The sequence below is a fragment of the Bos taurus genome, chromosome 2 (assembly GCF_002263795.3).
Source record: "Bos taurus isolate L1 Dominette 01449 registration number 42190680 breed Hereford chromosome 2, ARS-UCD2.0, whole genome shotgun sequence".
In the NCBI taxonomy this organism is placed as follows: domain Eukaryota; kingdom Metazoa; phylum Chordata; class Mammalia; order Artiodactyla; family Bovidae; genus Bos; species Bos taurus.
In genome coordinates this window covers 88385550-88410266 of record NC_037329.1, presented here as the reverse complement: position 1 = coordinate 88410266, position 24717 = coordinate 88385550, and the positions used below count along the sequence as shown (strand labels likewise).

Genomic DNA, 24717 nt, shown 5'->3' with positions numbered 1-24717 from the left:
TTCAGACTGTAAGCCGGGGAAATAGAATTTATCTATTCCTAGTGAAAAGGGAATGACAGGCTTGAGGTTTTTCCTAGCTGTGCATTTTGACTGCCATCAAAAATGTAACAAAACCAAGCATATCAGTTATGTTCTTTGAGCTTCTGAAATGCAGTTTCTGTTTAACAGTTAAATCTTAACTCCATTTACATCAGTAGTCCTGAAATGCTCCTGAAATAAACAAAAGCAGAAAGAGAAAGAATAATCAGATACTTTTGTAGACATGAAGTATGTGTTAGTGTAAGGCAGGTGAATACATTTTATAAGATGGATTCTTAAATACTGTCTTAAATATTGTACATTCTCAATAAAATACCACATTTCAGCCATAGTTAAGTCCATTACAGGCTCAGAAATAAACATTTGTGTTAGGGATATGAAGTTCCTGTCTCATTGTGCTGATCCTCCTTTTGCAAAGAGGAATAACCAAACTAATAGAAGTCTCTAGAGGTAAGGCTGTAAATGATAGTTATACATGTGTAGAAATGACTAAAAATCATTTTCAAGTACAGAAGATCAGCTAACCGTAAAGGTTGCATTATGTTTTAAAATACTGTCATTAAATCAGCCTTTTTAGAATATGACTAGTGAAAATGGAAAGATCAGAAATACAAATAACAGTGGTAGGGAAAATTTGTCAAGAATGGCAGAGAAACTAGGAAATACTGGTCTTTTAATAAAGAACAATTTAGGAAGCTGCAGTTTTGCTTTATCTGTTTCAAGCCAGCAGGATGACATCATACTCTGTTGGTACAAGGTGATTCAGATGTTTCCTCTCTGACGTTACTGACTGTCTCAGGTAGCCCACAGCTGCAGGTGGCTCTGACAGCTGGGGGCTGGAAGACAGCTCATAAAACATGATGCTGGTGAAGGAAAACTGATCACATGGTTTCTCACTGGGGATGCATCGGATGCCTGCTGGTCTTAAACCCTGTTCTCATTTTTGTTAGCATAGCGACCCCTTACTTCCACGTGTAGGTTTGGAATGGATGCTGCCATTTCAGGTTTGCAGAGTCCAACATCTGCAAAGTGCTTAGGAACCAAATTCAATTCATTCAACTTAACAAGTGTTGATTGTTTAGGGAGTTTGAAACCTAGATAGAGGAAAAAAGTCCACGATTAACTATATAATACAAGTAGATTAGATTTGATGTTCTCTCAATAAAAGCTGTACTACATGTATTCTCCAGGCAAGAATACTGGAGTGGGTTGCCATTTCCTTCTCCAGGGGATCTTCCCGACCCAAGGATCAAATCCAGGTTTCCTGCATTGCAGATGGATTTTTTTTTTTTTTTTTTACCGTCTGTGCAACCAGGAAGCCCACTATATGAACATGAGAGGAAGAAATTAAATCAGTGGAGGACGGGGGGAGTGCAATGACAAAGCAGGGATAAGTTCAGAAGTTCTGGTTTCTTGGGACTCATTGAAAATGTGGAAAGTCCCTGCTCTGGAAATGCCTGATTCCACTATTGGGGGAACAACTGATTTACAGGAAATGCACACAGAACTATTCCTTTAAACAATGCCACTTACCTAAAAACTGTGAGACTTGAGCTTAAAGATTCAATAATTTTATCTTCTTTAACAGGCCTGTTTGTTTGCATGATGTGAGCATTTGTAATTATAGTACAGGGGATAATTTTTACATAGACTAATTGTGAAAATAAAAATGATAAAATTAAAACCCTTTTTTAAAATGCAGTTCATATAACAAGTAAAATGCCTTGCTAGCAAGTATTCTTCTGACCAAATTTGAGACATTTCTCTGAAATTCAGACAATCTAATTTACTCTTCAGCGACATTACAAATACTTAACCTTCCATGGGCCTTTGGGTTACAGTCATTAGAAACATAAAAGTGAAAGAGGAGAGTGAAAAAGTTGGCTTAAAGCTCAACATTCAGAAAACAAAGATCATGGCATCTGGTCCCATCACTTGATGGGAAATAGATGGGGAAACAGTGGAAACAGTGCCAGACTATTTTTTTGGGCTCCAAAATCACTGCAGATAGTGATTTCAGCCATGAAATTAAAAGACGCTTACTCCTTGGAAGAAAAGTTATGACCAACCTAGATAGCATATTCAAAAGCAAAGACATTACTTTGCCAACAAAGGTTCATCTAGTCAAGGCTATGGTTTTTCCTGTGGTCATGTGTGGATGTGAGAGTTGGACTGTGAAGAAGGCTGAGCGCCAAAGAATTGATGCTTTTGAACTGTGGTGTTGGAGAAGACTCTTGAGAGTCCCTTGGACTGCAAGGAGATCCAACCAGTCCATTCTGATGGAGATCAGTCCTAGGATTTCTTTGGAGGGAATGATGCTGAAGCTGAAACTCCAGTACTTTGGCCACCTCATGTGAAGAGTTGACTCATTGGAAAAGACTCTGATGCTGGGAGGGATTGAGGGCAGGAGGAGAAGGGGATGCCAGAGGATGAGATGGCCGAATGGCATCACTGACTCGATGGACTTGAGTCTGAGTGAACTCCGGGAGTTGGTGATGGATAGGGAGGCCTGGCGTGCTGCGATTCATGGGGTCGCAAAGTGTCGGACACGAATGAGCGACTGAACTGAACTGAACTGAAGTACATCAGGTCTAATGTTTTATTTAAGGCCTCATTGTTTTTCTGTTTGGGTGATCTGTCCATTGATGAAAGTGGGTGTTACCCCCCACTATTATTATCTTACTCTCAATTTCTCATTTTATGGCTGTTAACATTTGCCTTATGTATTGATTTGTTCCTATGTTGAGTACAAATACAATTACAATTGTTATATCTTCAAAAAAAAAAAAAAAAAAGAAACATAAAAGTTACTTCCTTGAGTATGAAGAGTATAGTGTACTATCTCTAATGCTAAATATTATTTTGGCTTTGGTTGTCTTTCATTGCATGAGAATAATGAAATGTCTTATTCATTATTAGAATTATAAGAATATAAATTAAGAATTTATAAGAATAAAATTTCATTATAAGAATAAAAATTAAGTTTGATTCTTTCCATCATGAATTGCTGTAGAAGAGATAACCGCAGAGGAGTGCTGTTTAAATATGTGAGAATTTCGAGTAAGTAGGGACATAACAGTACAGGAAGGTATTCGGAATGTTCAGAATTCAGAACAGTGGGGTAGGCTTGCAGAGGGGAAAAGAAGCAGTGTGTGCTGGGCACTGTGCACCCAGCATTGTGTTCAATCGATGCTTTTCTTAGTTTATCTAATCTTAATCTCTCTATCCATTCTATGGGATAGCTTCTTTTCTTTCTTGTTTCTTTACTTCCTTTATTTTTTTCCCTTTCCTCTCTTTTTATCTCCCTCTTTTTTCTTTTAGTTTTATTAAAGATTTTTTAAAGCAGGTTTCAGAAGTCATATTCTTTCACCCTGGCTTATTTAAAATATCTAAGCAATGTGGACATATTTTTATATCACCACAATGCCATTATAACATCCATCAAAATGATCATTTTTTTGGTACCATCTAATATCCAGTATGTAATCCAAACAAATGTCTTTCTGTGATTGGCTTGTCTGAATCTGGATCTATACATGATTCACACAGAGAGGTGATTGTTGTATCCCTGTCTCCTTTGATAGAATCCAGTTCCCCGCATGCACCCCCCACCCCCACTTTTTTCCTTCTGATTCACTGGTTGCAGAAACTGGGTCACTTGTCCTATGGAATTCCCACATTCTGGATCTGTTTGCTCCCTGGTGGTGTCATGTAATTTGTATCTTTATCCCTTTCTTTTCCTACAAACTTTAGGTTAGCCCCAGAGGTTTGATTGGCTTGAACGGTTTTTTGTTTTTGTTTTTTGGCAAAAGTTATTCAGAGGTAGGCTGTGAGCTTTGTATGTATTCTATGAGGAAGCCATAGTTTCTGATTATCTCACATCTAGTGATGTAAAGATGAACTACCTTTGTTCGTAATTGACTTTTCAGGAGGGTTTCATCCATTGATGATCTTTGCCCTGAAACAGTTATTTTCATAGGAGATCCAAAATAGTGATCTTCTAATGCTTTCTTCCACACTTATTAGTTAAGAGTTTCTTTCTAAGTTAAAAAATCTTTCCCTCATCAGTTCAGGCTATCTGGCTACACTGAAATACAGTTTATATAGGAAAGGGAAGGTAAATGCTTATTTTTATTCTTTTTAATCACCAGACTTCTAGATAAGGATTTGGTGTGTTAGAGGAAGATTTTTTTTTTTAATTTTTTCATCTTATAGATAAAGAACTTGAAGCTCAGAGACGGCAAAAAAAAAAACAAAACCAATTGCTCAAGATCTCAAACAGCTATTAAGGAACAGAGATGGTATTCAAACCAGTATCTTCTGGCCTCAAAAGCTTGTGCTATTTCTACTATGTACCCCTGCCCTCAACCCTGTCAACTGCTACTGCAACTGTCTTTGTCCCTTGCTTTGCTCTTCAGGAACCAGCTTCAAGACTCCTCCTTTACAGCACCATGGGCTTTGTACGCTTATACAGTACTCCAGAGCTGTAACTCCAAATGGAGGCTCTGGCCTGTCTAGGTCAGAAGCTGGGCCAAGCCAGGAGACAGGTCACATTGTCTCTACTTGGGAGAGGCTTTCCCATCACAGTTTGTGCTTTAGGCTCCTGCAACAGCCAAAGTATGAGTCACTGTAAATTACGGTTGGACCAAATATCAGTGATGGGAATAATTTAGAGAGTACTCAGATGTTAAGTTGTCTTAACTAGCTCTTCTAAACCACTTTCCCTTTCTTCTGCCACCCCAGCTCTCTGCCATTCCAGATTTGAGGGGAGTATTTAGGTAACTGCCTAAAGATTTTCCTGCAATTTCTAAAGCTCTGTTGATTGTTTGTGTCCCTGGCATCTGGCCCCAACCACCCCCGCAGAAACTTGTGATCCATTAGTATCTTAAAGTAGTGTTAAAGAAGCAGAGATCACTTAGTAAATTTGGGAGATTTTCCTGGCTTTGTGGTGTCAACAATATCATGGGTTTCTAATGCTGGAGTCTCTACCTGACTCAGAGGAAGAAAGAACATTTCCGTAGATTTTGTACGACCCAGAGGTACAAAATCTTTTTTTAATGTCCTCCACATTTCACCCCTCCCAATCAACGTGGCAGTCTACATTATAAAGAAACAAATACCAGACTTCAGAATTGCAGTTTGAGGTTTCCTATGCTTATTGTGGCTGAAGGCTCCGTCTCAGCCTTGGATGTCCCATGATGCACCTCTAAATCAAGGAGGCCCACACTCTTGCCCTCCCAGGCCAGCATCCAAACTCCCTGCTAAGTCACTTCAGTCGTGTCCGACTCTGTGCGACCCCATAGACGGCAGCCCACCAGGCTCCCCCATCCCTGGGATTCTCCAGGCAAGAACACTGGAGTGGGTTGCCATTTCCTTCTCCAATGCATGAAAGTGAAAAGTGAAGGTGAAGGCGCTCAGTCCTGTCTGACCCTCAGCGACCCCATGGACTGCAGCCTTCCGGGCTCCTCCATCCATGGGATTTTCCAGGCAAGAATACTGGAGTGGGGTGCCATTGCCTTCTCCACCAAACTCCCTAAATACCTACAATAAAATACCTAAAATAAAACATCGGGAAAATAAATTATGTTATCTCTATCCTTGCTTATTGGGAACTATACTTAGTGACATGAAAACAGCAGTTCCTTGAAGCAATTCTCTAGAAAAAGACAGGAAAGCAATTCTGTAATCTGCCTTGAGAAGATAAGGTCAGAGACAGAATCTAGATGTAAAAGTGGAAGAAGAAGGTAAAAAAACATTGATATTCAGAGTAGCCTCCATAAAATTGTATTTAGATACTAGGCTTCTTACAGAATATCTGTCCCAGTGCTGCTATCCAGAAGGACTTTCTATGATGATGGCAATGTTCTGTATCTATGCTGTCCAATAGGGAGACCACGTGTGGTTACTGAGCACTTGAAATGTGGCTACTGCAACTGAAAAACAACTTACTGCATTTTAATTAATTAAAATGTAATGGCATGTGTAGCTAGGAGTTGCCATATTGGACAGTGTAGATCTGGCCCTTGTATTCTTAAATTTTTCTTTCTCCTAACAGTATACACATTCTGGAGCTGTTATAAAATTGTTCAAAAATCGAAGGTACTGATTTCATTCATCTTGGTGATAAATTTTCCCTATGGAATTAGATTTGTAATGGCTTAGAAATTCTGGCCTCCTTTAAAGTGTAAAGTGTTGCTCAGTGGTGTTCCACTCTTTGTGACCCCATGGACTGTAGCATACCAGGCCCCTCTGTCCATGGAATTCTCCAGGCAAGAATACCGGAGAGGGTTGCCATTTCCTTCTCTAGGGGATCTTCCTTTGCCCTTTTTCAGGGGATCTTCCTGACCCAGGGATTGAACCCAGGTCTCCCACATTGCAGACAGATTCTTTACCATCTGAGCCACCAGGGAAGCCTTGTACATAAATGTTATTATGAGACTAACCAAGGAAAAGTTAATTATGCTCAAACTTTGAGTTTTAAAATTTGTGTGAATTATATACCCTTTAGTCATGATGATTATAACAGTGATGGGAATGCACTTAATGTGACCAAACTGTACACCTAGAAATGGTTAAAATGGTAAATTTTGTGTTAAGTGTATTTTACCACAATAAGAAAATTCTGTGCTTTGTTTTCTTTCAGCAGTACTGACTTTAATTTAGTCTTGTTAAAATTTCCCGCTGCCCATAGGCCTTGCTGAGAATCTGGTCCTCAGTGTTCCTGGCTGCAGTGTGTTTCTCTTTGGTGAGGCTGACCTGCCCGAGAAGCGCCCACTTGTCCAGAGAAGGAAGCAGCTGGGCTGGTTCACCAGAAGGGATTTCAGCACTCTTAAATCTGACCTGGGAGCTGCACCTGCCAGAAGATGTGGTTTGACGGGTTCGCAGTCTGGATTTTTTTTCCGCTTTGGTTTTTAAACTTGAGAATCCTGAGGTTGCCGTCATTTGGTCTCTCCCATGTAATGCAGGAGGGTTACAGCTGGAGCTTTCTTGACTTGCTTGAAGTTCTCCTCTCAGCTCTTTCTACTTACGCCTTCATGAGCCACTCAGGGAGGCTGGAAGCCCTCATCAGATACTCGATAAGAGCCCCCAAGAGGGATGTTCATGATAGGCAATGAGCCCTGCTCATCAGTGGCTGCACTGATGATGAGAATGGTTATCACTGGGATGATGGGTCCTGTTGGCCAGGCATGAGGTTGTATCTGGAGACACCTGGCGGCTCAGGATGTGGGTGTAGCTTACTTTTAGCTGGTGAGAAAGGCTTTCAGTACATCCAGAGTGTCCAGGTTGATGCTTACACCTGACAGTCAGTGGTGGAGGCACCCTGGAGAGAGGCTTTTCTACACTGCGGGCTCTAGAACAGAGAGAACAAACACAGGGAGCAGTATTCTCCCTTGCCCTGGATCTTATCCACTCTTGTCTCTCTCTGCTACTCTTGCCCACACCTTGCTTAGAGCATATCTTCAGAAAAGGCAATGGCACCCTATCAAAAACTCCATCCCCATTTGCTGCACTTCACTATCCTAGGGCCATTTATTTGAGTCTTGATTCTTGTCTCACTCGCTGCACTTCACCATCCCAGGTCCATTTATTTGAGTTTTGATTTTTTTATCCCCTAATATCTTCTGTAGGGATCACTAGTTAAACCATGTTAGGCCACATTTTGATAGTTAATATCTTAGCTGTTACTAAAATACTAGGTCCCAAGAAGCAAGAGGTGGGCAACCTTAAGAAACACATTTCCTCAAGGCACAGTTACACATAGGCTTTTGGTTGCTAATCCCTGGTGCAGAATTCTGCTCTCAAACCAATGACATCATCAGCTAGAGCAGTACAATGAAAAGAGTGTAGGCTTTGAAAGTGAAAGTCGCTCAGTCGTGTCCCATCTTTGTGACCACCCCATGGACTGCAGCACACCAGGTTCCTCTGTCTATGGAATTCTCCAGGCAAGAATACTAGTTGCCATTTCCTTGTCTAGGGGATCTTCCTGACTCAGAGAGTGAACCTGGGTCTCCTGCATTACAGGCTGATTCTTTACCATCTGAGCTACCAGAGACTCTCAGAGTGCAGGCTTTGAGGCTATGCTCAAATCCTGACCTTGCTCTTCATTGGCCATGTGACTTCAGAATGTTCCTTAGCTCAATAAGCCTCAGTTCCCATATCTTTAAAATGGCCATATTAATTATTTTTCCCTTATGAGACTAAAGTTGAAAGGATGACTATTAAGTGCCAAACATGGTACCAAGGGACCATTTTTCCCTTCCGTTTAGAGAAAAGATTTATCTAAAAAGTGATTATAAATGTGTTTTAGTCTTTACTTGTGGAAAAAAAAGAAGAAGCTGATTGCTCCCTGCCAATTTGAACCTCACATATTTTCCCACGATTTGTCTCACAAACGGAGAAGTGTAAGTTTGTGACTAACTTTTCAGAAAGCTATTTCCTGGTTTCTAATTTGAGCCTCACTGAAGACTGAAAGGATTATTCCACAAACCTAGTCAGCACAGTGCCGGGTGACTGAGATTACAGTTAGAGGATGGGAATTAGAAGCAGGAATCCTAGTACTAGAGAACAGAAGAACAGCATTTAGTGCTGGGTTAGACAGTCCCTCGGAGAAGGCAGTGGCACCCCACTCCAGTACTCTTGCCTGGAAAATCCCATGGACGGAGGAGCCTGGTAGGCTGCAGTCCATGGGATCGCTAAGAGTCGGACACGACTGAGCGACTTCACTTTCACTTTTCACTTTCACGCATTGAAGAAGGGAATGGCAGCCCACTCCGGTGTTCTTACCTGGAGAATCCCAGGGACGGGGGAGCCTGGTTGGCTGCCATCTATGGGGTCGCACAGAGTCGGACACGACTGAAGTGACTTAGCATAGCATAGCATAGCATAGCATAGCATAGACAGTCCCTAGGAAAACTTAACTCTCATTTCTGCAGTGTTGTGGGGCTGAATGGGTTGGTGTTTGGGAAGAACTTTAACCTGCTCTGAAAAGCGTATCTGAGTTAAAAACTAAATGTTCATGTTATCACTAATCATGTTCAATCTTCTAAGAACAGACTGAGTTTGTAACTGTTTAAACCAAAGTGAACAGTGATCCCCCCATCTCACCTAATGATTGTCTGACAATCTCACCTATTTTACATTGTTTGTTTGGAATGGACAACCCATTGGGGATTTTGATTCCTTCTCTATTTTTTACTCCACATGGAGATCTGTGATTTACATGGAGAATTTGATCAACATCTGAAAATCCTAAGTTTACTTTAAAATGCCAAGATTGACACAGAAATGTTTAAAGATGGTATTTTAAAGGTAATATTTGACATCTGGTAAAGATGCAGTTAGAGGCTCTCCTGCAACTAATGGTATAAATTACTATCAATTGGTAAAAACTTTTTGGAAGTGAGTTGGTGATATGTATCAAAAGCTCTAAAAATATATGTAACTGCTTTGCAGAAATTCTAATTCTAGATTTATCTTAAGTAAATAGATTTATTCCTGAGGAAGCAATAAAAGGTACATATACTTATGTACCAGTATGTTTATCAAAGAACTATTTATAATAATAAATACTGGAAATAATATAAATGTTAAGAATTTGAGAGTGATTAAATAAACTATGGAATACCTTGGTGAGAGACCATTATGCAAGCAATTAAGTGTGAAGGTTTGGAGGAATTTTTAGACAAGTGGAAAATACAGTACAATGTAGAGAGAATTTTTAGTTTATTAATTAACACAACGAATATTTATTAGGTACCTAAATGTGCCAGGGACTATTATCAATGGGAAAATAGAATTTATTTGCCTTCAAAGAATTTATATTCCAGTGGGGAATAGGTGAAGAGAGTGAAAGGAGAAACAGAAAATTACAAGCTTAATAAATAATTAATTATATGATATGTTAGAAAACAAGTGTTGTTGTTTAATCACTAAATCATGTCCTACTCTTTTGTGACCCCATGGACTGTAAGCCCACCAGGTTCCTCTGTCTATGGAATTTTCCAGGCAAGAATACTGGAGTGGGTTGCTGTTTCCTTCTCCAGGGGATCTTCCCTACGCAGAGATTGAACCCAGGTCTCCTGCATTGGCAGGTGGATTCTTTTCTGCTGAGCCATGGGGGAAGTCCCTAGGAAATAAATGCTACAGCCAAAAAAAAAAAAAAAAAAAATCAGACAGGGCAATGGACATCATGTGCCCGGAATGGGAGTAAACTATGGTTTTCAGATGGGATAAACCAAAGTAGGCCTCATTGTGAAGGCAGCACTGGAGTAAAGACTAGGAGAGAGGCAGTTGGCCATGTGGAAATGTGGATAGGAGACTCAGGCAGAAGGAACATCCAGGGTCAAGGCCAAAGGATATAAAGCTGTGTAGTGTGATTTCAATATTGTAAAATATATATGCACCTATTTATTTTATTTATCTTATTTGTTTGTAAGGAAAGGAAATTCTTACAGCTTCCAACTTATTTTCACTATTTCTTCAAATTGATCTTGTTATTATTTCCATCATCTTTCATAAAGGGAAATTATTGAGGTTTATCAGGTCTGTAGAAGCTGGATTTCAGTGCATTCATTCATATTGCTGACAAAAGAGTCAAATAAGAAAGGAAAAGCAGCACAACTTTCCCCCCGTATGTCTTTTTTGCTAATATCTCCTTTCAAGTGGTAGACTCTTTAGTTTGTGCAAAAGACATGAAAATTATAAGTTGCCAAGTTTAGGTAGACCGTTACTCCTTGAGGGACTCATTTAATAGGCTCAAAGCAGATTCTAATGGAAAATTAAAATGTTTCAGAGAGGAACATAGAGTATAGATAAATGGTTTCATGAACAAGATTGTAATTCGAGTTTAAGTCACATGATCCACTGAAATTTTAGGTTACCTTACTTGCCCAAGTTATCCATTAAGAAATTGATATGTAAGAAGGAGTAAAATGGTTTCATTTTTAAAAGAAATATCTATTGCAGTAGAATTTCTAGCACCTCTGTCACTAGGATAGAAATATTATTCATCTAATTTTTCAACAAGCTGAGTTCACAACTGTGGCAATTTCCCTCCTTATTTTTAAATTTAATGGCTTTATATATTTTTCTAACATTCTTTATTTACATCAGTGTTTCTCAACATAATTTTCTGCTCTTCCCATCAAAACAGAAAAGCTTCAACACATTGTTGCTATGTTTATTTCTTTTCCTAAAAAATTTAAATAGAAATGATTGGTGCTATGAACTGAACACTTACAGTTAACTTTCCAATGACAAATTAATCTATACAGTACCCGAAAGGAAGCAGAATCTATAAGGGAACAGGTTTCTGTTTTGAAGTTCCTTGAGAATATTATAAACAGAAGAGAAAAAAGTGACCTCAGAAATGATTAACACCCAGAGTCAGTGCCAAACACACAAAATCTTTTAAACCAAATTCCTTTTAAAAGTTTGTAGTTGGCCGGCTCATGAGGAACATAAATAAGGACAAAGCAGTAATAGTTGATACTTTTAGATCTATAAATAAATACTTTATACATATATATTTTAAAACCCTAAACATTTATGGGATAATTTAAACACTGCTGGCTGATATATTGTATGACTGGCCTGCATATATGCATTATTGTTTAAAAATGAGGGACAATTCTTTGAACTGTAGTTTCACATGATGCCGTAGGAATTATAGATGGAGGTAACTGGCACATCTTGGAATCAGGGACTTCTGTTTAGTTATTTCAGTGGGTTACTGAGAGCTGCCCCTGGCTTACTTCTTTCTCTCTGTAAATGAGAAGCTGCTGCATCAGGCACTTTTCTTGACATTGAATAATGCCATTTACTGCATATCCCAAATTTTACCTAGTCTTTGAAAAGTAATTTCTAGCCTGGGAATGAGTCCTGTTTTCAGGAGCCTATATCTATAATTTTCTATGTTTGCTTGTAAATCTATTTGGATGATGGAAGATGAAAGTCTCAATGTGTAATTAAGTGTGTCACCCGTAATTGAAACATGAAGGACTATGTCTCTGCATGAGATAGAGAAAGGCACTTTTCTCTAGAAAACCTGGGAGCAGGGAAGTCAAGTGCCTGAGGTTGCTTTCACCTGGGCTGGCTTCATTCCATGATGATGTTAACATGTATCTACCCCTGTGATTTCGTCTCTGAATTGCTGTTACTCTGAAAGATTCAGAGTTGAGAAATTGAGGCTTACTGTTCCTCACAGAGTGGGAAAATGTCATAGCTATTTTGCAGAAAGACAGCTGAGCAGAGGCAGTGTTCCTGAAGAAGTGGAACTTGAATTCAGACCCCTGGGGAGCCATTCCCAGCCCCGTGCCGTGCAGTGTCACTTAGCTTTCTCTTCTGTGGATTTGGCCACATGCACAAGAGGCCTGCGTTCTTCCCGCCATGGGAGTATCAGACTTAGCAATTATGTTTGAGTTTTATGGCTTTAGTCATCAAATGTCCTGTTTCAGCTGTGGTTTCTCTTTAATACATGTTCTAAAAAATGTAAAATACCAATATGTAATGATGACTAATTGCTTTCAGTGTAATAACAGCTGTTTATATTTTTGAACCTGAGTTCCAAGTCTGTCGTCTTGCTCTGTTTGTTACTCTGAAGCAAGGCCCACAGTTAGGCTAGGTTTTATCTTTGTTTAACCTTCGTGTTTTTACACCCAGTAACCTGCATGGTTCCTGGCACTCAGCAGGTTTCAGTAAAAACATATTTAATAAGAGAGCCACATATTAGCTCATGAGAATCTCTTTATTTATTCAAACTGTAATGCAATCTATAAATTTGAAGTTCTCTCTTCAGACATAAAAATGCCATATACTCCAAAACACTACCTCAGTTCCCTCCTCACGCATCTTTTAAAGCTAAGCCATCAAAGAAGAGCTTAATATAATAAAGAGAACTTTTAAATACATCTCTTAGCAAACTTCTGACCCCCTAAAACAAAACCTTTTCTGTTGGAGGAAAATATTGAGAATCTTTTCACCATTAATTGATTGAAGGTGATGGTGCCTGGAACAATTTTTGAGAATAATTTTGATCTAAAGGGAAAAAAAATGTTTTTTCTGAGTGCTGCTTTTCCATTTTTTCTAACGGGCTCTTCACTATTGTTTTGTCTGAATGCAGTTTTTTATTTGTGTTATTCCAGACGTGGTCCTACCACAAGCATCTTTAAACCAGACATTAATAGCATAGTTCACAGTCATTACTGCCAGTGCTCAAACACAAATATTGCATTTGTGTTTGTAAAAACTACACATCAGATGTTAATTAAGTGCATTTGTTTTTTTTATGCTTAAACAATCTGGCATAAAGAGTTTACATCTATATCAGTTCACCATAAGGTCTCTACAATATCTGAATCACCAGCCGTACAGTATATGATGAATACAGTGTTTCCACACAGGAAAATAACAGAATTGTCAGGAAAACATCAGGCCTGTTATATTTCCCTGTGAAATAATAGCAACTGAATCTCAGTTTCTTTTTGATTAAAAAAAAGTATTTAACTAGGAGTAAACACCAATATTTAGAATGATAAATTTTTCATTAAAGAACACATGGAAAGTGAAATCATACCAAAGATTTTTTTCCTTGTTTTTAGCTTGCTTCAGGGCGTTGTGACAGTTGCTTTGGAATAAAATTGGAATTTCAGCTTTGCAGTGAGATTCATGCTGCCGCCAGAGCAGCCGAGTGCCAATCTGCGGGAGGCAGGAGCCGAGCGAAACCGCAAACTGAGAAACAAACTTTCACATCAGGTTTCTAATTTTAGAGCAAAAAATGGAATTACTTTAATTATATGACATTTAACTAGAAATACGATTTGCTGGGATTAATTGCCTCCCTTATTTAAAAAATTTTTACTAAGTTTAAATTAGCATAAAAAGTCAAATTCAGCATCTTAAATAAGGTCAGTGGGACTTCTGGATTTAAATGCAGAATTTGATTGATTAGAATTGGATCACCATATTGGTGTTGGACTTGGGAAGGATTAAATGGAAGAATTAGAAACGTGTGCATTTGGGCAGAAAACAGTTTCTCTCTTTTTCCTTCCTTCTTTCTTCTTTTCTTCCTTCCTTTCTTCTTGTCTTTTTTTCCTTCCTTTCTTTCTTTTTCCTAAGGCAGAAATGGATCATGGCCTTATAACCCCTCAGGGTGAAAACTACTACCTGCTTAGACCAGAAACTTCTCAGCTTCATTGACTTGTCTCTGTTTATTCACTGCTTGAATAAGGTATAGTGGTAAAACAAAATCAACTATTGTATAGCTAAAGCTTAATAGAAGAATTTAAAATACATGTAACAAGGACATACACCAGGAAGTATCATTCTGTATATAAGTGATTACTCTTACTTTATTCAAAAGAGAATATAAAAGTTACTTCTTATGTTTAATTTTATTTTTCTAAGAAATAATTAATTTTAAAGTATGCTTTTGAAGGAATTTTTTAAGTAGAGTTTTATTTTAATTGAATAAGTCATTGTTGGGACAAGTGAATTCTTTGTGACACTCTTGTGCTCTGGACTTAACATCTAAATTTCTTATGCATTTAATAATTTATCTTAGGTAAACTATTGTTTACATTACCTTTTATCTTAGGTAATGAATTCATTTATTAGCAAGAATGATCAATTTTAGAAACTCGGTGACAAAAGGGACAGTTATTGGGCACATGGGGATAAAAGGTGCCTTGCAATCTACTAGAGGATTTAGAGGAAGTCCTGTCCCATATATTTAGGGATCAAATGGTCCATGCTACCATACTGTCAGGAGGCCCTGGGTCCATATGAATGAACTTGCCTTGAAAGTGACTTGCTCCCCCAAGCTGATAAATTACATATAAATATCTGAACGTTGGCTAGGCATATCAAAGTTCTGGAATAGCAGAGCACAATAGACCCAATAGATATTTTGAATAATACTTAGTATAAGCTCCCCCCCCCCATATGAAACTCTATATATGTATACTTTTATATACACACACACATACTTTTCAGCAAACTCTGAGCATGATCTAGCTATTTGTTTGAATGGTGATAAAGGTGAGGCCACTTCTTGAGTCAGAATAGGGTATGTGTATCAGATACGAGGAAATGGGATTGTTTGTAACACTACCTATTCAGGGGTAGAGGAGAGAGAGACTATGCTTGGATGCTTTCGATTAATGAATGACATTAGCACTGACAAAAAAAAAATTTCCAGTTGTACTCTGTGAAATGTTAAAACTGATATAATTCTCAAAGATATTTAGAGTAAGTGATTGGTGTATGAGGTTGAGAGAGATATGTATTGACTGTTAGGAAATTTAATTTTTATGAAATCAGCATTATGGAGAAATACTGTAATTTGATTCATTTCTGCAGAATTCCCAGTAGAAAGAGGCCCAGCCTCGGGAGTTGAAATGTTTCATTATGTACATGTGTGGGAAAAAGATGAAATGTGGTTTCCGTGTGCTGATTTTCTGTAAAGCGTCTATTAGTATGAGAGTACCCAGGCTAGGCAGCAAAGCCCCCAAACCACGGCTGTCAAGGGGAGAGTGAATTCAACAGGATCTCTCGTTGGATACTGACATCGTGAGCAATAAGTTTGAAAGTACTAAGAAAAAGCAATGACAGTAAAATGATGTTGAAATAGTAGCTAAAAAATTGTCTTATGCTGAAGATGAGGTCAGCCTTTTATCCTTCATCAATCCCTAGTCAACTTTGCTTTTAGAAATGTGAAGTTGCCCCACAATGAGGAAACTGCAAACCTAAGCTTTTTATACCAATGCTAATTTAACCAAGTTGTCCATCTTATAATGTAAACTATAATTAGAGCAGGGATATTTATGTCATATGAGCTGCATCATCCCCAAGGCAGGGTAAAACAGCTCTAGAGTAACTGGGCTCTGGAATAGCAATGACAGTCCTAGTCCCTTGGGAAGCCGAGGATGGAAGAAAGAGATGCCTCCAACTGGTCATACCAAGAAGGTATACATAGTGCCCCAGACCCTGCCCTGCCAAACCACATCATCATCAGACACAAGAGTCCCTTTGTCCTTCCCAATTCCAAGACTGTTTGTCACTTTTTAGTGACCTCCTTTACTAGCCAAGACTGTTGAGGTTCATTTGAATCTGATCTTAACCTAGCTCAGTGTTGACAGGTCTGTGTTTGGGGAGGAAGAGATGAATACAGAGTGTGATTTATTCCTGTCTCCCAGACCCATAGACCTGGCACTGAATTCCAGCCCCTGCGGAGATGACCTTGGAAATGAATGGAAGGCCAATACATTTTACTGCTATTGATATTTAATTTTCAAACGTGCCTTTTGAAATATCTGCTGATATTTTCAAAAGTCTGAGCTTTTCTTAATCATTCTAGAGTAAACATCCAGATACATTTAGAGTAGATAAAAATATCTACTTATAGCTCAGATAACTCTGTTGGTAAAAAATATGTATGACCTTTAGAAAATTCTTGAGTTGATAATGAGGAGTATTTCTGTGTATTATTTTAAAATAAAATCAAGTAAAGTTAATAGAATAGAAGAGAATTGGGTAAAGAATAGAATCTTCAAGATGAGGCTTTACTTTGCTTGACTAACATGCTTTTCTAATGATTCAGGCATCGGCGCTAGCCCATATGTGATGAACTGCAATGTTACCATAGATTCTCAAGACTTGGCTCTGGGAAAAGAAATTGCTAGTGCCATTCGGGGCTCGAATGTGAATGGACTGAAGGGCGTCCAAACGATGGCTTTTCCTCATGAAGGGAAAATTGAGATAGCTTGCAATGTAGAGAGTTTTGAAGATCAAGAAGTTACAGAAACCTCCGAAGGCTCTCAATACATGGCTTACAGTGTCCTTGGGGACCATTTTTATTATATATCTCCTCATTACATAGAAGCTCAAGTTAAAAAATTGGCAAGTGATCGAGGAATTGGTACGATAGGGAGAGCATTAATTGGATTTACACCCCAAGAATGCAAGAGCTGTGCTGAATATGCAATAAGAGAAAGTATTGGGGAGTTCTGGAAAATACGTGAAGGTGTTTTCATGTGATCCAATCTAAGGTTTCATTGAAATTGTAAGAAAAAAATATCAGGCATTGCGAACTTTTCTTATTGGCCTGTGAAGACAAGGAGAAGATCCAAGAGCTTGGTTCCAGGTGTGAATTGGAAAACTAGAAGCCTTCTCTGTCCAACGACAGCAACAGGTGTTTATAGATTGTAATTGCCTTATGATATTTCTAGTCATCACTGAAACTTTGTGAAATCTTCCTCTGTATCAAGTTCATGCACTTGGGTGTACTAGAAGCCTCCCTGAATGCGCTGGATAAAATGGCCATAGTTACAGAATCATCTTTGATTATCATGAACTAAACTAAAAACAGACTCTGTTTATTTGGTGTTCCTGAGCTCTTTATTCCAAAGTCCTGTATTCAACTCTCATTTTCTGAGTAATCATTTTTTTTTAATGTGCACTTTTAAAAATCAAGTACTAAGTAACTAAATGGGGAGAATTATAAACTAAAATTACCAAATAAAAGACTAATCATGTTCTTTTGTTCTTTCTTGTCTTGTTTAGGATGACCTACTGTTCATTCTGGAGATAATTCCAAAAGCCAGATTTGTCTAATTTTTTTATGTTTATGTGGGGATGTGGAATGGCGGTGTTGGGCATGACTTCAAGGGATTATATTGATCCTTTTTGGAATTTAAATGGAAGTCTGAAGGTTTAGGGAATTTATTACTCTTGAGTGAAGTGGAGGGTATTGGTGGAAGAGTTTTATTTGAAAGAAATCAAAATATGTTGCCTCTTTTTGAACTAAAAGAAGCCACTTGCTAATTCTGGCAATTTTATGTAAATCCTTAGTGCTTATGTTTTTTAGTACAAGGCGTTTTTCTATCTATAAAACACAATGAAATAAATTTTTCCATAGATTTTGTTTAGCAAAAAAATTGTGGTTTTGGCTAATAAGAGCACATAATGTGAATTTAATTAATTAAAAATAAAAGAGGTTGAACTCAGTCTTTTTATAGGATCCAGTGCATGCATGCATTCTCAGTTGTGTCCAATTCTTTGAGACCCAAGGGACTCTAGCCCACCACACACCTCTGTCCATGGGATTCTAGAGGCAATAATACTGGAGTGGGTTGCCATTTCCTCCTCCAGGGGATCTTCCTGACCCAAGGATCAAACCCAGGTGTCTTGTGTCTCCTGCATTGGCAGGGAAATTCTTTATCACTGAGCCACCTGGGAAGCCCATAGGATCTGGTAATCTATCCCATCTACATATTGGCTGCACTAGGTCTTCAGTTGTGGTGCGGGGCTCTTTCTTGCGGTGCATAGGCTCTCTCTAGTTGCAGCATGTGGGCTTTTCCTATTTCAGCTCATGGGCTTAGTTCCCCAACTAGAGATCAAAACCACATCCCCTGCATTGGAAGGCAGATTCTAAAACCAGTGGACCACCAGGGGAGTCTGTATCCTAACATACTTTTTTGACTTACATTTGACCCTTGACTGCAATTGCATTAATTTTATTTCAGAATTATACTTTTTGGGTGTTTTCTTTTTGCTGTCAATATAAATACAACAAAGATGGAGTTATAATGAACCACGTGTGGTTTTCAGATGCAAGGAAGTGTAGTTGCTGTGGTGAAAAGAGGAGATGCTCTCCAGTTAGACCCAGTGGATCTGGGAGAGCTGTGAAGTAGTCATGCCTTGCTTTTCTCTTGCTTTGGCAGAGGCCATGTGGCCTAATAGGACAAACACTGGACAGCAGATTCTGGCTTGGGTTCTGGCCCTTGTTATCTTTCATGGAGCTATAGTTTAATTACCTGTAAAATAGGGAAAAGAGTTTCCACCCAGATTGTGTTCTGGGGAATTAAATGGAAGTACTTTGTAAGCTGTAATGTAAAAATGAAATATCAGCACTCTTTCCAGATCTCACCTGGAGCTTTGCTTCAGTTTTGGTCATCACCATTAAGTAGGTGGGACTTCCCTGGTGGCTCAGATGGTAAAGAGTCCACCCACAATGCAGGAGACCAGGACTGATCCCTGGGTTGGGAAGATTGCCTAGAGCAGGGAATGGCTACCCACTCCAGTACTTGTGCCTGGAGAATTCCATGGACAAAGGAACCTGACGGGCCACACACCATAGGGTCGCACAGAGTTGGACATGACTGAGCGACTAACACTTTGATTAAGCAGGTGATTGAGAGTAAAAACACAGGATGTCACTGTGTCATTTGGGGATATAGTAGCAGTTGATTCATAAGCCATTTCCCTTCTTAACCTCTCCAGATTCATATCACTGTAGTCCAGACTGCTGGTTTTGAGCAAGGCTTATTTACAACCAAACATCTTTTTAATGGGTGTATAGAGTTTCAGTTCTTGAAGGCAAAAAAAAGCAAAATTCTGGAGATGGATAGTAGTGATGATTGTACAGTAATATAAATACTTAATGCCACTGAACTACACACTTAAATATGGTAAATGTTATGTGTATTTTACAATTAATTATTGAAAATTATATATTAATTTCATAAAAGTTTAAAACAAAAAAAAATCTGAATAAGATAATTTCACTAACCCCACACTTCATAAATAAAATTTTGTCAAATTTGTAATATCCATTAAAGTATACAAACATGTAAGACCTGTTTTTCCCTTTTTCATCTATTATGATAAACTCAAGTACTACATTTGAGGCTTAGTTCATTGGTTTAAAATAGAGTTAATTAAATTTGGCCTATGATACAGCTATCCATTTAAAACAATAATTTACTATTTTTGTTACAAATAATTTTCAAAACCAGGACAATTTTACTCCTTACCTCTTGTTCATATTGTAATTTCCCTGTTTTTTCTATTGTCTTTCTGTCTTCCCTTTCTTTCTTGCTCCACCATGTTTCTCTAGAAAATCTGAAACAGTTGTAAGTTGCTGAAGGTTTATCGTAGGGACAGACGTGGTATCATCAGCTCTTTCTATGTATAAGCTGACAGAAGCAGCTCGGTTGGATCTATAATGATAAGCATTATCAAACTGGGTTGAGAAAATCTGACCAAACTACAGATACACAAACTAACAAATACCCTAATTCATATTAACTTTTCCTCATATTGCTCTATTACAAGCAGACCGACACTTTGTGCTAATGTTCTGCAGTATCTTGTCCACTGGACCTTAAAGTGTACATTGTATGGAATATGGCTTCATAGCTTGTTTAACTGCCGTATCCTGCCAGATGACTTTGCCCATGACTTGTGCCTGTTGTAAACGGGACAGAATTGATGTAGACAAATAGAGTTTATGTTTTATTAACTCTTCAGTGATTTTCCTCTACCCCAGTTTCCACTTCAACTTTTAGTTTGGTAGAAGAGGGATAGGAAAGCAAAAAGCTAGTCTACGAGGGTGATAAGGGCTTTTGTTGGTGCTGGTGAGGGGCAATGTCATTTGTTTCCATCCTGAATTTGGGCTTAACTCCACGATGTTAAAATGTCTTTAACATAAGGGGGAGGGGCGGGCTAAGTGAAACATAACTGTAAAATAAAGCAAAATGGGGGGTGATATTTTCATTCCTCAGCATAATGAAAAGCCTTGCTCTGTAATTGGTTTGTACTGTCTTGGAAGTGGTGTCCGTGGACCACAAAGGACCACTCTATGAGAGATCTGCAAGGAATTTATCATTCCCTCTGGCTGAGCCAAAGCAGGCTTGATATACAGTTTTGTTTAGTATAAATATTCTCATGTTACTGTTTACTTTGTGGGGATATGAGGATCCCACTGACAGGGTACGTGCTCCACTGCCTCGCTTTTAAAAGGCATTTATTTGACTCTGTTGTTTGTACTTGCCCAGAAACTTCAGAGAATGGCTCAGGAACTTGTTTGATAAGCATCCAGACCATGCTCCCGGAGTATGTCGTGCTTGGGGGTTAGAAAAGCTTATTGTTTTAAGCAGGCCCGCACATGGCTTCGCAGGAGCCCATTTTTCATAGGTAAGAACGTTTAGGACACTAACAGCAGTCTCTGAGAGTGCTCCCCTAAGGTACACGGAAAGGTCCTGGTGAGCATAGCTCTGGTTGAACTCAGCCTGATGTTGGATTACTCTGTCACTTCTTTTGCCCTATTTGCAGTATTTTGGGGCAAATTAGTTTACTGTGAGTTAAGATATGCATCAGAGACCTAACTATGCGATGAGTTTCTCTTTTTAAATGCGTGGTGTGTGTACGGTTCAGCTGTTGTCTCTCAGCCCACACTGACCATTCCCTGTACTGCTTATGCTGCCAGGACCCTGCACACCGCCTTTCTTTGCTAGCTGGTTCCCCGGAGCCAGACGTGAGGCCGCAGGGCTAAAGAAGCATAGGGGCTTGCTCTTGCTGCTTCCTTGCGGTTTCTGGCAGCCCCACCACAGCAGTGGCTCTTGACCTGATACAATGGCTCTTGGTTCCAGGCTCTAGCTTTTTTTCTTGGTACTTTCGGAACTGGCCTCATCAGGCCCCTCAGAAGTTCCAGCAGTGGCTGAGCCCCAGCTCGTCTGCAAGGCCTCTCTAAGCCTCTAGGCTCCAAGTACACCGCCTCCTCCCATGTTCCTCCAGCCTCAGGGCCTGCTGCTTCCTGCAGTTCCTTAGGTCTCTGGTACCAGGTTCTCTCTTAGCTCTTTTAGTTCTCCAACAACTGTTCCCCAAAATTTCAGTGTTATTTCTTTTGAAATACTTAGTGTGATTTCCGTCTTCCTGACTGGATCTTGTCAGAAACAAACTATCAACAGACCAAATGGAAGGAAAGGAGAAGGCAGAAGATACTCAGTGTGGATCTGTAGTTCCTGATGAAAACAGCTTGTTGATGATTACTCGCCTTCTCATTCGCATTGTAGTCTCTGAATTTCATCGTTTTCTTGTTGTCACATTCTGTGTTTCCTCTGAAGGTCTTGCTTTTCTTTCGGCTAATGGGAAGCCAGGTATTGAATTGGGAAGCCAGGTATTGAATTGGGGTAAGGATAGGAAATATGGTAAATCACTGGATGGAGTTTTCCAGTGAATGTCTTTCTTATAGTAGCTTATTGCACCATTAAAAATGTAGACTAATATTATTTAAAGAATTTAAGTCTTTTCAATCTTTTAATAGGGCATGTCTTTCCTTTCCTTCACCTGCCAGGTAGATGATGGTTTTTAGCTGGTGGTAGGCGCCTAGTCAAACATCTTTCTCAAATCTTCTCTGCACCATCCTACTGACTTTTTCTTAGGAAACCCCATATGCAACTAGTCACCATTTCCTAACTTCTTCTCTGTTTTCATGAAACCAACTCTCTGGAGAAAGTAATCACTATGATTTATGTAGTCTAGAAATGACCTATTGTTATAAAACTATATTGTTTCTAGTAAGTATAAAGAATTTTTATGAGACCCGGGTTCGATCCCTGGGTTGGGAAGATCTCCTGGAGAAGGAAACGGAAACCCACTCCAGTACTCTCGCCTGGAAAATCCCATGGACAGAGGAGCCTGGTAGGCTACAGTCCATGGGGTTGCAAAGAGTTGGACACGACTGAGCGACTTCACTTTTCACTCTCTGTCTACCCTAAAATTGTGTTTAATAGTTCAGCTTCCTGCATATCCACTCCACTATTTCATAAGGATAAAAGCAAGATGAAAGAGCAAGATGCAGGAAAGAAGTCTTCAGTGAACTCTTTTCACATGGTTAATTGTGCTTTCTTTCACTGAATTCCAACTAAGTGTCAAGGACCATTATGTGGTTTTCCCTAACAACCCTTTGGAGTAGAGGACTGTAAAGAAATAAAATCCCCAAAGTTCTTTTTAGCCCATCCAGTCAGTCAGGAGCCTCCTCCCACCATAATACCTATTCTACAGGTTTATACCACCGCTCTAACCCTAAACAGTGCAGGGGACCCACATCGTCAGGACTTCAGGCCTCTCCATCCTAGGCCTGGCCAGCTTTTGTCTCTAGTTTCAGAAACTGTATATCCAGTTGGTTGAACTTCCCCTTCCATGGCAGTTTCATAGGATGGCCCACCTCAAAATCCTGAAACTTCTAGAACTTAGACTGCTCTCCAGTGCCTCTGTACTCTTTTCTCATTTAAAATTTCTTTCAGATCTGTGTTTTACACAATTATGGTATATGGAGTTCTTGCCCATTTATTCCTTCCTCCTCCTGGAAGATCCATCAACATCTAGTTTCACTGTTTCCTTCCCTAGACCGGCTTCGCCTCCTCTGTAGGACTGATCCAGTGCTGCTGCTAAGTACATCCCTGCCTCACCAACTGAGGAGGTAGAGGATGAATCTCCCTATTCCCAGGTTTTTTCCAGATGAATTTCCATGGCTTGAGCCACAAAACTTGCCACAGTTAATGGGGAGATTCCTGAAATCTTCCTACTGTCCTGAAAGAGCCAAGATGGCCATAGGACCCAGGGTGATCCACACTGTGCTGTGCTGTGCTTTGCTTAGTCGTGGTCGTGTCCAGCTCTTTGTGACCCCATGGACTGCACCCTGCCAGGCTCCTCTGCCCATGGGGATTCTCCAGGCAAGAATACTGGAGTGGGTTGTCATGCCCTCTTCCAGGGGATCTTCCCGACCCAGGGATTGAACCTGGCTCTCCTGCGTTGCAGGCAGATTCTTTACCAGCTGAGCTGTCAGGGAAGCACAGGGTGGTCCCCATCGATATTTAAATCAGGGAGGAAAACTGCCACCAGATGGTGCCAAAACTGCAGCTAGGACCAGGGTGAATCTGAATTGTGCAGCCAGCACCCCAGAACTCCTGTAGAGTCTTTTGTTTTTTCTACTTTGAATTCATGTCCCCACACTTCATACAATTCAGTTTTTCGGACTTGACATGCTGGGTTGTAGCAGGGCTTTATTGATCTCTTGTTTGGCTTGCTGGCTAGACTGTACAGTCTCTGAGGGTAAGGCTTCATTCCCATGTATTTATTGAGCACCTACTGTGTTTTAGCAGGGCAAATATACCACTGTGCAAATGAAAGCTAAACTGCAAGTGCCCGCGCTTGTGTGAAGCCCTTGTGAGGCCTGGGACAGGCCCTGGTCATAAACTCATAGGCTTGTATGATTTTGTAAAACTTGCAAACATAAGATCTTTAGTCACAGTTTATTGAAACTGCTGTCTCTTCCTAATAATACTTCTTGGAACGTCTCCTCGTGACAGGTGATACTGGAGCGGCCAGCTCAGCTTCATGGGCTTCCAGCCTGCGCAGTAGCCCAGGGTGCTCTGCGTGTTTTAGTGTTCTGTTGTCATTGAAATTCTGAATAAGTTTTCATTGCACTGGGCCCCACAGATTATGTAGCTGGTTCTGGGAGTGGCCATGGGCACTTGGACGAAGTTAAAGGGAGGCTGGGTTGGGGATAATTAGGATTTAGTGTGATACATGTATGTGGTTCATAGTCACTTCCATTCATAGTTAAGTTACTGCCAACTCTCCCAGAAGGGAAATGGCTTCCAGGAATTACCGCCCCCACCCTCCCCAACTGTGATGGCTCACCCACAGTTGTGACACTCAAAACAGGGCCAGAGGCTTGTCACAAATGAATACGTCCTCTGATGTGCAGCACCAGAAATGCCTAAGTTGAGTAAAAACAAAAAACTGAGGCTCAGAGAGGTTAAGTGACTTCCTTGAGGTCATACAGTTGATAAGTTGCAAGACCAGATTCCCATTTAGGTTTGTCCTTTTTCAAGT

The 24717-nt window shown here is 39.7% G+C and overlaps 1 protein-coding gene across 4 annotated transcripts in view; it reads left to right on the top strand.

Moving 5' to 3' along the window:
* The window catches only part of FTCDNL1 (formiminotransferase cyclodeaminase N-terminal like), an 88797-nt gene extending 71226 nt beyond the window's left edge, over positions 1 to 17571 (top strand). For 3 of the 4 annotated variants that reach the window (XM_024981237.2, XM_024981228.2, XM_024981226.2), the window contains 2 exons: positions 6731 to 6916; positions 16637 to 17570. In XM_024981237.2, coding sequence (XP_024837005.1) covers positions 6731 to 6916; positions 16637 to 17073 — 623 coding nt within the window. In that variant the 3' untranslated portion in view covers positions 17074 to 17570. Of the gene's footprint in view, positions 1 to 6730; positions 6917 to 16636 lie in introns of all 4 variants that reach the window. The other variant, NM_001435402.1, reaches the window with a different exon arrangement.
* Positions 17572 to 24717: the final 7146 nt, after the last annotated feature.